At 46.3% G+C, this 17025-nt stretch overlaps 1 protein-coding gene across 1 annotated transcript; it reads right to left on the reverse strand.

Annotated features, from left to right (window-relative positions):
* Nucleotides 1-2340: 2340 nt before the first annotated feature.
* On the reverse strand, nucleotides 2341-16453 carry BDH1 (3-hydroxybutyrate dehydrogenase 1). Its single transcript, XM_010177437.1, has 6 exons — nucleotides 16324-16453; nucleotides 13183-13255; nucleotides 11599-11709; nucleotides 6307-6448; nucleotides 4841-4993; nucleotides 2341-3438 (listed from the first exon to the last, which is right to left on the reverse strand). The coding sequence occupies exons 1-6, from the start codon at nucleotides 16404-16406 to the stop codon at nucleotides 2969-2971; spliced, it is 1032 nt and encodes a 343-aa protein (XP_010175739.1). The 5' UTR covers nucleotides 16407-16453; the 3' UTR covers nucleotides 2341-2968.
* Between the last annotated feature and the right edge of the window lie 572 nt (nucleotides 16454-17025).

Below are 17025 nucleotides of genomic sequence, written 5' to 3' on the forward strand. Positions count from 1 at the left end.
CATTGCCTGGCAAGAAATTTGGGAAAAGAGAGCCCTCTCTCCATGCAGCTGGGTCAAGACTAGAACTCAGGGGTGGGCAGCCCTGCAAACTGACCTCTCCAAGCTCCCCAGCTCCTCCCGAGAGGGCAGAAGCTCCCACCGAGGGCAGCTCTGGGAGTGCAGAGGACCAGGTGCCCAGAAAAGTCCTCTTTTGCTATGCTTTTGTTTTTATTTTTCAAATAAACTTGATGAGCTGAAGCTACTCCAGGATCTGCGTTGGCACCGTGCAGACAGGACCTGGAATGCACCGAGTTGCAAGGACAGTCATGCAAAACCAGGGGGGGATTAGCTTTTAATGCACTTCTCAGGGCAAACCCTGTACCTGTGAGACTGCCAAGGTGCCAGCAGGAAAACTAACCAGCTCGCTGACCTCCTGACCACAAATTAGCTACTGAATTCCTCCAGCATCAGGAAAACTCACACAAAAACCTAGGAACAGCTGTGGTGCACAGGAGCATCCTGGCCATTGCCTCCTCATCGTATGTGGCCACACACAGTCCCCTGTGAATCATGCTGCAGAGCAGTGGTACTGCCACATCTTCTCCAGCCCTGGAGCCGTGGCACAGCTCCAGAGCTCCCCATGGGCACCTCACATGAAAGGGCTGAGAAGCCTCCAGAAGAGATGCCGTGCAGACGTGAGCACAGGCATCACCGTTTGGCTCTATCTTTCTGGCTGGGAACGAATGTGGCAGTTAAATATCTGCCTCATTTGCTCCCAGGGGTCTCTGAGCTACACTGAGATAACTCAGCTGCACGCTCAGTCTTTCCCATATCTCACCCCAATGAGTATGCAAAACCCAGCAGTACATGTAAAATTGGAACCTTGTATCCCAAGCAGAATTACATGATTTTTTTTGTGTTACTTAGCATCTCAGGGCTAAATTTTTAAGCTACAAGAACTTGACTTGTAAAGGCTTTTCTCTTCCTGCTGTCTCATCTGCAGCAAACATTGTTATCCAGGTGTTCTGCTCTGTGTCACAAGTTAGTCCCTGTGCCTGCTGGGTCTCTTGTGGTTCACGCTCACATTTTGTCCCAGAGACAAGTCCACTTATTGGAATATGAGGCGATACTCCTCCCTGCACCACAGGATGCACCACTGCTAGGACTCTGGAGAAGATCACGAAGCCAGCAAGTCTCTCAGGATTTTATTTTGAGTCTGTCAGTGACCTGCCGTGTGCTTGCCCTGCTGAATCACTGCCACCTCCCTCCCCTCTTCAGAGCCCAGTCTCTTCCTGCTCCCTGGGAATAATCCATAATAATCCTTTGTAATCTGTGGGAGTCCAGTACGGATGTAGATTTAAGAGCTGTGAATACACAGAGTCCAGGAGTTAGGCAGACCTGTCACGAGATGCCGGACACATCTGCTACTCCTGTACAAGTCTTGCACTACCCAACACAGACATGCAAGACTCAGACTGCAAATCAGCCTCTGAACGCAGCGTGTATGCATAACGGGCATGAACCTCACCAAACTAAAGAAAACACCACTAACAAATATGAGCTCTTCACCTGAAGTATTAAAAAATAAAGAGTGGGAGCCTCCAAATTTTGTTACCATTCATGTATACATTTATTAAGCCAAAAGAGTTTGATCATATCACGGTACGTTACTACAGCACGTGAGATCCCTTCTCTTTAACTTTGATAACAATGTGATGATAACAAACTTGTTTGTTTCTTGCCTTTCAAGCTTAAAAAAGTAATTATTTCCAAATTTTCCCATGAAAGGATTTTTTATCTTTTTTTTTTCTTTTCTTACAGTACAAAACAAACGTTTCTGAGGCATGTAAACAACCACCATGGAAATTAAACTGTTCTTAATGTTAACTTTATTGTTATGGACATTCTGTTAGATTTATATCATGTTAGATGTATTTCAGCTCAGTGACTCCTTCAATGAAAGTTACTATTGTTACCAACACCCGCACTGCAATAGTGCCTGGAGGCCCCAGCCAGGGGTAAGGCCCCTCTGTGCAGGGTGCTGTACCAATACTTGGGTGGGACTCTGAGGTCCCTGGTAAGAACGGCGTTCACTGATGTGACTATAACCCTCTCTGCTTCCCTCTGCTCAGCGGTGATCCTCACAAATTATAGGGGCTGGAGTGAAACCCTCCTCCAAACTAAGTCTGGAGTTCATGTTCAATTACTGTTGAAGAGAAGACAAATGTCACTACAGGCCAATCCTGATGCCTGAAGTCCTGTGCGTAAAGCTGCTCGCACTCATGGGAATGCTCATAAGAGTAAGAAACTTCTGTGGGAAAGATCTGCAGGACTGAGTCCCTGGATTGTCGAACTGCAAGAAAGCATGCAGGAAAAGAGGACTGCTTCCTTTTCTCTAAGGTTTCATCAATATAATTTTAAGAGAAAGGGAGAGGGTCAGTTGCTCAGTTTCAACACCTCAAGCATTTTGAGTTCTGATGCCCAAATTAAAGAAGTTTCTGCTCTGCTCTGGGCTACTGTGACCAGGCCTGGAAAAGTCTGTTGGACACTCTTTGTCATGGGGAGGCAGCTGTTTGCCGTTACATGGAGGGCCTCTGCTTTACGGTGTGAAGGCTGCTTCCTAGGCAGGAATTGTGAAGAATGTGTTCAGCCATCAGCAGAAATTATTCTGAAAACACTTTAGAGCAAGAGCAGTTTAAATAATGATTTTAAGTTGATACTTGAGGCTGGGGAAAAAAAAAAATGATTGCATGAAATAAATAGCAAAGAATCAATGTCCCTGCACAAACATAACGTATTCCTGCCTATGAAGCATCCCTTGCAAATTACTGCCCTTCAGGTTATGTCAGATGTTTAAATGAACCCTTTAGAACTAAAATACAGTACTCTGAAATGAGGTTAGAGAAATTTAAAAATGACTAATGGGAAGTGTGTACAAAGCTCTCTTTAAAACAAATTTCCCACCTGGGTAGCCTAGGAGTGTGAGGCCTCAATAGACATAGAGTCGATCTGAAATGGCAGCAGGCATGTGGGTCATGATCTGCATGCGCAGCCACCAGTAGTAATCCATGGGGTGGTAGCGCGTGTAGGGGGTGGTGGAGGTGAGCGCGTGGGCGACGCTCTCGATGACGGGCGAGGTGTCTGTCGAGCCGCTGTTGCAGTACGTCTCCATCTTGCTGACCTGCTCATCGAAGTACTTCCTGCCGTAGTCTTTGCGCACTATCTCAGGGAGCTCGTCCCACATTTTGTCGGCTATAGCTTTGATTCGCTCGGGGCTGTACAGGTTGGTGGCAGCTATGAAGTTTCCAGGCTCCACGATGCTGACCATCACCCCCTGGGGCTGCATTTCGTACCGCAGGCAGTCGGAGAAGGCTTCCACACCAAACTTGGTGATGCAGTATGGTGACCGGGCAGGACTGCCCATCCGACCCATCATGCTGCTGATGTTCACCACACGACCTAGGCAGAGGCCAGGCAAAGCACAGCTGAGCTGTGGTACCTCATCAGAGCAGATGCCCAACACGTACAACCCAGCAGATTCCTGAACCTACATCCCTAAATGCCGCCTGGCAGACCTGCTGGTGGCTCTCTCTGAGCATTGCTGTCCTGTGCAATGGCCTTCAGGCAGGAGAACAAGCCTATTGCTTGTGTTCCTTGGCTGTCATACCTGAGGGCACAGCACACAGTGACAAGGCAAAGCTCAGTGCTACAGGGAACACAGAAGAGGCTGGACAGAACCTGCATGGTGAGAAAGAGGATTGCTCAGCAGCAATCAGGGCTGAGTGCAAACAACAGGAAGCTGCAGCAGAGAAAGCCTCTGGCACTAAGGCTGAGCTTCTTTATTTGCAGGGCAAAGGCACAAAATCTAGAAGCCCAATGGTGCCTTACAGCTCTGCCTCTTCAAAGGGCATGCATTGCTCCTGCACCTCAAACGGGCAGAGCAGTTTAAGTTCACTGCACCCTTTTCTGTGTGATGGCTGGATTGTGGCTCCCGGCACAGAGCTGGGGCCCTTTTCCTCTCCAGAAGCCATCTATTTGGGATGGAGAGACTGCTGGTAGGAGATTGTGGATGTTGCTGTCTAATCAAAGGTTGCAGTTCTCTGTGCTTGCTATCAATGCTCACTGCTGACTTGGGTTAGAAAGAAAAGTTTTGACCACAGAAGTGGGTGCCCTTCCATGGTGTAAGAAATGCTCCCTGGGCCACATACAGCCCAGGTCTGCAGCACACGACTGCGAAATGCACATTGTTAATGTCTGTGGATGCCTCAAGAGTAAAAAATATTCTCATTTAGTCAGGTAGTTGGTCCCAGTACAGAAAAGCTTTTGCTCCTTTATGCCAAGACCATGAGAGCTCCAGGTCTGTGCTTCTTTCCTGTACAAACTCCACCTCTCATACATTACAGCTCTCAAAGTAACGCAGCACACAGCTGACAACTTCCCTGCAAGAGGCACATCACAGTGCACTGCTCCTGCCCACCCTGCCTGCACTGGCACAGCTGGTTTCTGTATAGAGGGAATGACTGCTCAAGGCACTGGAATTTATGGTGACCTACAGCCTCTGAACAGGTCAAAGAAAGTATGATGGATTAGATCTTATGTGGGATGTTGCAGGAGAAGGCAGCACAGATGGGAAAGAGAAATGATTGCTGGTTTTCAGGGCTGCTGCCTTGCTGTGTGACTCAGAGGGGTTAGGAAATGTCACTTGTGTATATGCTGTGGGTCACATTCTGTCTCTAAAGGTATGTATGTGGCCAGCGGTGCAAAGAGAAGCTTAATAGACCTTTTGGCCTCTAACACAGCGAGACCCAGGGCAGGACAGGGGACCTGCTCCAGGGAGTGCCAGTCCGAGGAGATCACTCACCCTTTGACCTTCGGATGAGCGGGAGGAAAGCCTTGGTGGTTCGCACAGTCCCCCACAGATTCACTTCAGCTACCTCCATGTAGGTGTCCATGCTTGTGAACTCTACTTCCCCAAATGTGGAGATCCCAGCATTGTTAACCAGCCCCCAGAGCCCTGGAAGACAAAATCAAGCAGAAAGCTTTCCCTCTGGGACAATACCGAGGGCACCTTGGAAAAGGCCTTGCTAATAGATTATGGAACCACACAACAGAGCTTTTCATTAAGACTGTAACGATGAAAACCAGACAGAAGAGAGCCCAGAGCGAACCTCGGTCTTCTGAGGAAATATAACCACAACCAGAATGTGACTGTACTGCCCAACACTACAGCCACAAAGTGCTGTGAATAAGGCTGGATCCTGGGAAGTTCTGAGCCAGCAGAGAACTTCAGCCTTGTCTAAGCTGTTCTTGCCTTTCTCTTTTAATCTGTTGTGATCCCTTAAAAGAAGCAAAATACAGTCTCTAAATGCAAATAGTAATAAGAGGAAAGACCTTGTAAGAAACAAAGGAGTAAGTCTGTCAAAGTAAAATCCCTTGTGTCACCATAAGAACTAGAATGTCTGCAATGCTGGGAAGAGGGATGTGGGCATGGGTGGACATGGGTGGGCACACATGCCACAGCATCTCTCTTACTCTGCTGCAACCAAGATGGCAACAACCAAAGCTACCAACTCATTTGGTGATGAAAGACAGATTTAAAAGGAATTTGGAATAAAATGAACTTACTTCATACAATATTCTAATTGCACAGGAAACAGACATGGGTTGAAGTGTGGATGTTCTTCAAGGGAAAAATGTAGTTCTCCAAAGGGTGGAAAGGTTCCAGGAACGCATGAGCAAGTGGGATTTTCACAGTAGTAGAGCAGAATTTGCTGTCATCACCTCAGCAGAATGAGGTAGGTAGGCTAAGAAAGTCAGTTGCAGCTACCACCTGAACTCTGAAATGTGTAATACATGGTAATACTGCAACAGCATTAATGATCCTCAGCTGGTTTAATGGGAAATCCTTCAGAAAACATCTCCATTTCCTTTGCCTTTGGAAGTCTGGGGGAGACATTTCCATTGCTAACCTCCAACCTTTGGGCACTGGTCAGATTTTACAATGTAAAGCAAGTACAATAAACTTCAAGTCATAGGGGTAAAGCACCAATCCCAGGGCCCTGAACACCACCCTGATTCTGCTAAAGTCCCTATAGGAGCTACTGGAGAAAAAAACAGTTCTCTTTGTAGATGTTGTCTTAAGTGGGAAGCTGCTTTCTGACATGGCACAACATTTAAACAGGTCATTTGTCCTGCACTCCTGCTCCCCAAAGCTTTGTGCCCTTCAATCATGTGCCCAGCTTTTGAACTATGCCTGAAAATGCTCAGAGCCCAGCTGAGGGAGCTCCTGCCACCTATGGGACCTTAGAGCCCATTGCAAGCACCTACCTTTCTCTGGGTCCTCCAGGCTGCTGTTCACATGCTCCACTGCTCGGTCCACTTCTTTGCTGTCACAGACGTTGAGCTGGACAGTTCTCATTCGATCACTGTTCATGTTGTCCAGATCCTTGGAGCCACCCTCTCCCTTGTCCTAGAGGGGAAGGAAGTGCTGGTTTGCATCTGGACAAAGAGCTTGTGTAGAATATCAAATGCATAGCATCAAATCAAGCAAAAGAGAGTGCACAGGGCAGTCACAGAATAATCAGGACAGTCCTGCAGCTCTAAAAGGAAGGGGAACAGACAAGACTGCTCCTGCAGAACATCATTCCTCAAGCATTTCCATCTGACCATGAGCCCTGCCACCGAGTCAGCGGGTACAAACTGCTTCAACCACCAAGAAAGCAGCCAGAGCTGGATCTGCCCCAGCAAGGCAACTCCTGCTCAGTACAAGCTCCTGAGATCAGGCTATGCCCCGCTGCCACAGTGGTGGGAATGTGGTGCTGTCCACACTCTGGCTCACATATGGGGCACAGCAGGCAGCTTGGCTGGGGTATGGGGTAGAATAGCCAGTGAGTGGCTGTGCATGTACATTGCACATGCTTCTCACTCACGTTGCCAGCTCTGGGAGCAACAGTCCTAGGAGAAGGACTGCCTACCTACTGCTCTCTCCCTCCAGCTGATCTACACACACAGCTCTCACTGCCCAGACACCTACCTACTGTCTCCAACGGACTCCTACGGGGTCTGATCATCAAGCACCTGGCCACCTTGCCTGCTAACAATTCCCCCCAGTGTCTTTCCCAGTTTCTTGCTCTCTTCTCTGCCTCCCCCCATGAGTTTTGTCTCACTCCCATTTCCCATCTCCACTCCTTTTTTCTCAGCTCAGACCAATAGACTCCCCCAGTATACACATATCCACTCAGCCCAGCTATGTATGACAGATACCTTCTGCACGGGCCAGACACTCATAGCAACAAGGCTGCCATGCCCAGAGCTAGCTCCTTCACAGTGGTGAAGCCTGGCTGTGGTGCTTCCAGGACAAAGACATGGGATATTAATAGGAGTTTGGGACTACTCCTAAATCATTCCCATGGTTATAAGCTACTGGACTGTGCTGGACACTCCAGGGTATTTTTGTAGAGGATAGTGAGGTCTTCCTCTGTAAATAATCACTTTTTGGAAACACCCCTGCCTTTACTGTAAGAAACTCCCCTCAATATCATCCCTCACTAGAAGTTTTTTTTACCCCTCATTAACAGCCTGGACATGGACTGTGTCCCACAGGATCATGTCATGGCTGCTCAGCTCTTCTTCCCCCACCACTCAACCCTCCAGGTAGCCCCACTCACAGGCATCAGCAGGCGAGCACTGGAGTGATCTTCACTCCTGAGCTTTTATAAGGCAGGTGTAATAGATGAGGCTTTTCTGGATAGATAGCTCAGCTCTTCATGGCAGGGCTGGCTCCTGACTGCTGAATGACATTAGGTCATTCTAAACACCTCGAGTCACAGACACTCCCTGTCAGAGGCTGCCAGCAGTCAGCTGTCAATGAGACAGTGCTCATCTCTGCAGTCTGAACCCAGGCTGCCCATTTGCCCCCCCCCCCAACTGAGAGCTCCCTTCAGACACCACGCTTTAGATACCACACAAGCATGGCCATATACCCCCCTATCCCTGTGCCACCTGTCTTCCAAAAAACCTTCTCCTGGCTCCTCTCATTCCTGGGCTTATCCACTGTGCTCACAGACAGCTCAGTAACTTAAGCACCTGACGTCTCCTCTGTCTGCTCTTCCACCTGTCCTTATTCCATCGCAGACTGTTAATAGCAGTTAGTGTTTGTCCTTCAGAGGAGGCATCTACTGGACTCTCTTCACACGGAAGCACATTGCATACAAAACGGAGCAGCTGAAAGTCCCATGCAAGCTTAGTGCTGTTTGTTTTTACGGTGACTAAAAATAGAGTTTTGTGCTAAGTTTGCTGCTCACTCAAAAGCACTGTGGTGCCAAAGCCAGTGTGTGTGGCAAAGCAGTGAGAAGCACACAAGTGGCGCACGTGGGAATGCCAACAGGGCACCGGCAGATGCAAGCATGCAAGAGCCTTGGAAACAGCAGGTATGGCTAAAGGGAAGAACAACAACAATAAGGCCAAGGTGATTCTTTCCCTGATGCCAGGTCTTCAGGGTGCTACAAAATCTCTAGGCCACAGCAACATACCAGACTCAGAGGCCTCCTAAGCTCTACTGGGACCTTCACAGTGTCCTCCTCTTCCTCCCTTACAGGATTGGCTCAGCAAGCCAACACCCCTCCTGCCCTCCCACCCACACACAGCTGGGTGCTTGGACAGGGACCCTTGGGGCTGGGATCCTGGCCAAGAGTTGGACTCTGGGCATTAACCCAGACCCACAGGACCATCCCCTTGGCTCTTCAGAAAGGGCAGATGGGTGGTGTTTTAGTCAGGCACTCTGTGATTGTGCCATGCTCTCCTGGCACGGGACACAGCCTGTCCCACAACCTTCAGACCCATACGCAGCAGTGGCAAGACCTTCTCATGCTGCATCAAGAGACCAGCCCATCTCTGCTGTCAGCCCCAGGGTCTGCTGTCCCCATGGCAAGAGGACCTAGCTCTTGCATACTGAAAAAGCACACTGCTGCCTCATCTTCCTCTTTCAGTGGTTGCCCTCTGGGGCCCATGGGCTTCAGCTTGTATCGTTACCATTGTGTCTTTGAGAGGTACATAACACCCTGTGGCTCTGAGCTCTTGTTGAGCCCTACAGTAACTGGTCTACATGCTGGTTTGCTCAGATAATCTCTGCCTTCTCATCCTCCTGCAAGCCTCAACAGGCCTGAGCACACAAAACAAAGCAAACAGGGGTTCCACCACACCCCCAACAGCTGTGACAAACATCACATATGTCCACTGGTAACAAATACTGATGGAAAAATACCTTCTTCATCTTGGGTCAGCTGGCTCCTCCAGCTATTAACCAAAGAGGAAAAAAATAAGACAGCCGCAGCATGATCATTCATCGGATCCAGTCTATCTACCACTGTCTTTTGGCAATGAAGCATCAACACAACTCTCACGTTAATACATTAGGCAGTGAAAAGGTTAGGAAGAAACTGTGTGTGTGAAATAGCACACTGTTAGCACAGATCCATCCTTGGGATCCCCTCAGCTGTGACTCTAAACATCTCTCTCAGGTTTCCTTCAGTAAAAATACAGTCAAGTGCTCAGGATCTGGCCACTCTAGGAAACCCTTCCTGATGAAGAGTCAGCACTGCACACACTTTGAATCTGCAATAAAGACGTGATGCTCCTAAGAACAGAGCATACCCTGAGGACATGACGGCTCCCCAAGCCAGAGTATGCCTCTGATGTGCAGGTGTGCTGTAAAAAACAGTCCCATGCAAATAACACTGCAGTTTCATAGTCACTCCCTCTCTGTCAGGACTAGGTCAAATACACCCAAGCTACTTATTTCTACCTCTAATTCTACCTAGCATCTAAAAAGACACCAGGCTTTTTCTGTCCCTAAAGTCAGCACCAGCAATAATTACACTCTGATCCCAGTTCTGCTTATGGTTTTGCTAGTGAAACCTGGGCCACAATGAGAAATCAGCTCAACCTCCTGGGGTTGTTTTAGTTCTACAGAGCAGTTCTATATAAAGTATACGGCCTAAAGACACACAGGAGGACAACCTGTTAACTGAGAAGCTTTGGCATTTTACAGTGTTTTTCTGATGACAACTGCTGTTACCAGTCTTGCCATAGTCAAACAGCTTTTGGAACATGGGATGTGAGTCCAGCTAAAGAGCAATACCTAATTACACAGTGATTCAGCAAAGCTTTTTGCTGATTTTTGGTGAGGAAATAAATATTGATCAAAGCCTAAAAGAGTTCTGTCATGCTGCTGCATGTCAGCTTATGCTAAAATTGTCAGAGGCCAAGATTTTCCACTAGCATGCATTCAGTAGAATGAGTACTGAAGACACCAAAATGGAAGGGAGGTTTTAGTGACAGTTAAAGATATGCTCACTGAAAATCAGGTCTTTCTGGCAGCTCAAACAGAGGAAGTGAAACCCAGAAGTAACTTTGCAGCTCTGAAATTTTTGGTTCCTGTCAACATAGAGGCAGGCTATTATTCTATACAGCGGTTTTTAAATCTGCAACGTTTTTATATTCTCTAATGTTGATCTTCAGTTACAAAAGCTGAGTAGAAACTTCTGTCAAAAAAGTACTCATTTACCCTCTCTCTTCTGACACCTTTCGAAAAGCAGCAGTTTATGAGAAACGTCTTGTTCTGCTGTGAAGCCTGTAGAGGGAGCCCAGGTTAACGAACAAACCCTTGATCCAAACTGAGACACCACAGCAGACAGAGCAATCGAAACACAAACTTCTTTTGAAAAAATGTGGCAGAAAGACACTAACCATTTAAGCAAAACTTAGTAATAATGGAAAAATTAACAGCATAAAGAGTACTGATAACATAAAAAAAATCTGTCAAATTCTCTTTAAATAATACAACTATTCAAGATACATTGATAGTGATGAGTGAGCTAAAAGATTAGGATCAAAATAACTGACCCACCCCAGGATATCCCAAGGAGTAAGCTCGTTTCTGTTGGAAAATGGCCATGCAGTGAAAAAGTGCAATGCTTGATAAGGAGAGAGACGCTAAAGCTCTCTCCTCTTCTCCATGACCAAGCATCTCTGACTGCCATACAGAGTGCTCCTGAAGAGCATCAAGTCTACATCACTAAGCCATCTATGGCCTGATTCTGCTCTCTTTTGCACTAGTGGAACTCTATCACCTTCACAGCAATTTCAGGAGACCCTCAATACACACTGAGGCATGGCTGTACTCATTAATATAGAAAAATATGCTCATACCACACGCTATAAAATCACTGATGGCTTGGTGTATGTCACAACTAATCAAAATAAATCCTGTGTAAATATGTATAGTCTGAGAGCAGGGCAAAAGATTCATGTTCAACCTGATCCCAAACTCTACTTACAGATAAGTCTATAAAATTAGATTTGGAGTTCCAGTCCATCAGATATGGAACAGACCAGTGTTGTGATTCAAATAAGAACCTCCCTAGATACCATTCAGTCCTAGTGCTGGTATAGACCAGGTTATGCTCTATGAAATTCAAGAACCCGCGTCTTTCCCTTTGGGCTACAAACCACCCTCCCTGTCCTTGGCAGAAAGCTGTGCAGAGTGGAGAGGGAAGACTGGATTTGCTACATGTCTGTGCACGTGCCAGAGGTGAAGAATACAGTTTTTGTTTTCCTTACCTTTTGCAGGCAGCCAGCGTAAACAACGAAGCCTTTGGCATGCAGGTGCTTGGCCAAGGCAAATCCAAACCCTGAGTCACAACCTGTTATAAGCACAGCTCTGCTGCCGATCTGCAAAACAAAACACAACAAAACACACTGGAATTGAGTATTTGAAATCAGTGATTTGCAGTGCACAGAACAAAACCATGTCCTTGCCCAAGAGCAGTCCGTTCCAGGGACGTTCTCTACACTCGCTGCCAGCTACTGCCACCCAGTGCCTCCTGAAGACAAGAAACGAGGGTTTCATACCGAGTTCACTCCAGTGAGGCAGGATCACTGTCCTCCCAACACAAAGAGAAGTCTGGCACCTCTGGCAACAGGCTCCCAAGGGCAAGAGACCAAGTAAACCACTATTTTCTGGCAGTCCATCTTGAAACCTGAAAATACACCAAACAGTTCCCAAGATATGTTTTCCCTTCAGTAGGAACTGTTCCTCTATGTTCAAAGCTGGCAGGAGTCCTCTCTTCTGTGTCAGGCAGCCGTAGGGTATGGGGAAGAGAGCTTGACTGAAGAAAGGATAAGGGTTAACCTTACTGCTCTTAACCTAACTTAACCTGCTCACTCATCTTTCTCTCCCTTGCAGATAAACCCTCTTGTGCTGGGTTCTAAAAGCCTAAGCAGAAACAAGTGGGTTTAATATTTGAAATTAAGACCGGCTGGTCATCAGTCTGTTTCTTTGGTTTTGGTCTTCTTACTTATCCAAATTAAAATTTAAATAGAAGTATACCTCCTTCCTTCTCCAAACCCCTTCTTCTAATGCGAAGAGAGGCAGCAGTTGAGTGACATGTTAAAAACTGCATGGTGTATCAGACATCCCAGCAGTAACAAGTGCACATGCAGCAAGGTGCTGCCGTGGGTGGGATTAGGTAATAATTACTTGCAATTCATTCCAACTCATCTCTTTTAACAAACTAGAAATTTGGCTTTCCCCAGCATACACTGGGACTGATCAGGGTGACACTGGAAGCCCAGCAGTGTTGCAAGGGCCATATCTGAATTCCGCTGAGACTCTGCCCCAGGGTTATGGAGCAAGATGTGCATGCTCTAGCACTGCTACCGTGCTGAGTTCTGTGCCACAAGACAGGCATGAGGGCAAAACATCCCCCTTCCTTTTGCCTGGCACTGCTCCTGGCAAGCTAGCACCTTCAAGGAGAGGGCTGTTAGGGAAGAGGGCCACTCTCCAGATCAGGAGGTGAGGACACACCGATTTATTTACCTCTCTACACAGCCATATTCCAGAAAGAGTGCTTTATTAGGAATTTGTCATGTAAGTTCCCTCCACTCTAAGGTGGAAGATTTCATCTGCTGAGTGAGTTCCAAAAACAGAAAAAACCCACGAGTCTGATTATTTCCACCCCTAGCAGCATGTACCGTGCTACGTCAATGGAAGCTCTATGCTAGGAAAGAATGTGGAGTATGTTGGAGCGGTCCAGCTCCGAGTCTTTCTGGCAAACTGGAAAGAAGAATTTGGTTACCAGGCATCAGGGATTTTAAAATCCCAGCTCAGCAGAACTGATTCCTGGCAACCACAACCACACTCACCTGATCGACTTCACTTGCATAAGAGCGGCTGGCACACGGGGACAAGAGAGGGAAGCAAAATCTTTGCACAGGCCTGTAAAGAAAAAACAAAACCAACCAACAGAACAATCAGGCATGGAATGTTCTGTCCATACCCCGGTGCTGCAGCATACACATGAAAAGGAATGTAGTGTTGCCTATATACATGATGTAGACTGTCATTTGAGAAGACCCAGAATCCAGTCTACAGTTCTCCTTAGTCTGAGCCTGTGTATTTCCTACAGTATGAAACATTTGTTTCTCAAAAGACCTTGATGCTATTTCCAGCTGCAGAAGCTGTCTGGATATTACCAAGAATTCTAAAATAGCTCCTGGTCTGGAGGCACAGAGCAGCTTCCACCCACAAAATGGGCAGTACAGTGTTTTCATTTCCAACAGCAACAACACTCTCACTTAAGAGCTGCACAAAGCTGGGGTAGGAGAAGTTATTCATGTGCCTGATTAAAGGACTCTGCTGTGGCACTGCCTCTGATACCCAGCCTAAGGCTGAATTTGCTTGGATCTATCTCACTGCATTTACACACAGCTCCACCCTTCTGTCGTGCTGGTGACCCTTCTTCCTCAGCAGTATTGACCCATTAGATACTCTTATATTTTATATCCCCTCTTTGCAACTGTTTAAGCTAAGAGACACTGTGGTTTTGAGCAATACTTGCCATGCAGATCTGAAGCTCCTTCACATAGTATGTCTGACTCCCAGGAAGATAAACCATGTTCACAAAGACGGACCAGAGCAAAGAAACAATGCCTTCCATGGACAGAGATTCTATTTAGAAAAGCATCATGCTGTCTTAGGTCTCACCATCATTCATCAGAACCGGGCCCAGACACCACCAGAGTGACTCTAGCCCCTGCTTGCCAGACGCCTCGCTGGATTCTATCAGCTTCTTCATTTTTGCTTTGGGCACTGACATTGCCCCCCAGAGCCTTCTGGCCTTGATACTTGCTCTACTTCATCTACCCTCTGGCCCCTCTCTTAACATCTATCCTTCAGCAGACCTTATCTTCCAGAATGCTCTTCTGTCTTCTAAGTGAATTTGTATAATCATTCACAATTATCTCCCACTCAGACTTTACAGGCACTCCCAGGATGACCTGTGCAACACTGAACAGCAATCTGCAGACACTCTGGCCTCTGAGCTGCATCTTGGGAAAACAAGGCTAGAAAAGGGATCTGCTAGGGCAAAGGTTTTGAACCAGATGGAAAAGGAGCTGATTTATATTCAGGCAACAGTGTCTACTCACCTTCTTGCAACAGTTCAGCTCTTTTTCTAACTTTGAGTGTCACAAGCCCAATCAGCTTTTGAAATAGGTACAGCCAATTTAATTGCTGCAAAGGTCAGTCCCCAGGCCAAGTCTGTGCTAACAGCACTGACCTGCAATCCTGGTTTGGAACTTTTATCTCAACAATAAGCTTCTTGGTGTGTCTCAAAGTGCCCAGAAGTGTTTGTAACGTTTCTTTTAGTTGCATGAACTTGATTTTTATTTTTCAACATCATGTCTGGTCCTGTTATTTCACTGCAGAGCACTGATTTGCTGCACTGGATTCACAATAACCTGGAGAGAATAACTACCTGACATTCTGCCTACTTTGACCTGAAGGCAAGGGCATGAAATAGATGCTGATCAGCATGAATGCCATCAGAGGAAACGGCTACGATGCGTATGTGATGTTAGTCCTCACACAGCACACTGATGTACCATGAGCCATTCTTGTCATTCCACATGACTGGATTCTAGAGACCTCAACCGAGACTTTTAAAATGCACAGATGGTCCTCAAATTGAATCTGTGCTTGTAACCAGGCATTTGCTTTTGTTCAGTTACACCAAAGAAGGCACTCCTCAGCTTGCAGAGTCAAGCATATAAATGCTACCTCGATGCACTAAGATACTGGTATAGTGACAGCGCTGCCTTTCAGATGAATCGTTGGATTTCCATTTCAGGTTTAGCAGCTTCTGAGTACTTAAAAAAATGCAACACATTTTTGCCCTGAGCACAAGACGCACAAAGCACAAATATCAGTAAGCAAAACAAAAGAAGAAGGAAAAGGGAAAAAAAAAAAAAAGATAATATGCTGAAAATTCTTTTCTCAAGTTAATAAAGAATTAATTTGTATTTCTAAGGCCACAGCAGATTCCTGGTAGTGCAGCTTGGTGTGTGTGGAGTAAATAGGAGATAAAAGGCCTATACCTGTTTGCATAGGAAATCTCTAACAGCTTAGCTATCTTTGGTCTCTACAACTCCCTGTTACAGAAGCCGTCCTTGACAGTAATGGTGCTGGACATCACTATCGACAGCAGCAGAACAACACCAGAGGTGGCAGCTCTTGCTTCGCAGGCCATGAATCACTTTTAAACGGCTTATGTACAATTAGGAGTGCACACACCATTGTTTGGGAACCCCGCTCTAAAGCAAAGCCAGTGAAAGCAAGCAGCTTGCTCTGAATTTGGACTAGTAGAGTTCCCATCATATACCAACAGAAAAGTGGGGTTTTTTCAGAGCTAAGAGTTAGAATTAGATATGCAATTTTCTGTTCATGTTTAGAAAAAAAAAAAGCTTCATTACGCAGCCCACCTCCATTTCTCAGTCAAACCTTCGCTCTCAACTTTCTCTCTCATTTCACATGATTGATTGCCTCTTTAACCAAGTCACAGAAATATATGACAGTTTCTTGCACTGCAGCAAGGCCTATTTGCTGATATTCAGGAATAAATCCTTGCTTGACACTGAATTAATGTTCTAGTCAACCCCCTTTTGACTGCAGATGACTGTCTGAGTGTAAAAAAAAATACCATACTGCCAAGCCCTCCCTGCATATAGAGTCCATCTGCTCTGTGCTCAGCTCAATGACAGGTTGCCCAGGCAGGCTGTGGAGTCTCCATCCTTGGAGATACTCAAAAGCCATCCGGACACAGTCCTGGGGAACCAGCTCTAGAAGGCCCTGCTTGAGCAGGGGGGTTAGATTAGCTGACCTCCAGAGGTTCCTTCCAACCTCAGCCATCCTATGGTTCTGTAAATAACTGTCCCACTGGAATCACATGAGCCCTCAATGTGTGCTTTATTCAAGATCTCACTCCTCTTCTCTACCAGGTTACTCACCTGAAGCCACTTCCTCCATCCTTGAAATTCAAGGCTTTCACAGAGAAGCTCAGGAGAGGCCGGGACAGCTTGGTAGCCAACATGCTTTCAGTTAACACACTCTGCCAACAGCAAGACTGTTCTACTTTAGCTGTTCTCCTCTTAGTTCCTGCAAGACAAGATAGCACCTCTGCTTCAGTTGCTCAATTATTCTGTAAGTCATGCTGACTCCATGTATTTTAACAAGAAAATAAAGTCCAAAGGAACTAATATTTTCCCCTTGTAGTCCCTCACACTGAGATAAACAGCTCAACCTTCAACCACCTCAAGCTGCTTTTAAATAAGGAAAAAGACTAAGTAAACTGACAAGCAGGGAGGCATTTAAAGAAAATGTCAATTTCTCTTTCTTTAATACATCTTTAACTGTATTCTCTGAAACAGCTACAAATTAAGGTACTTACATGGAATATATTGTTTCAAGTGAGCTATATGATGTAATTTTAAACTAAAATACAAGTTCAAGTCACAGTTGATGTTATATTACATGTTCCCAAAGCAATCCTTGGGTATTACAGCTAGCACAGCCATGCAGTTAAAAATACATTTCTCTGTAACCAAGTAGCTGGTGATGCTGGACTATGCACAGAGAATCACCACTGAATTTACTATGGGGTGAACACAGCTCAAGAACAAGAGTCAGTTGAAGTTAATTTCAATCACATT

The sequence above is a fragment of the Antrostomus carolinensis genome, unplaced genomic scaffold (genome assembly GCF_000700745.2).
Source record: "Antrostomus carolinensis isolate BGI_N321 unplaced genomic scaffold, ASM70074v2 scaffold20321, whole genome shotgun sequence".
NCBI classification, from domain to species: domain Eukaryota; kingdom Metazoa; phylum Chordata; class Aves; order Caprimulgiformes; family Caprimulgidae; genus Antrostomus; species Antrostomus carolinensis.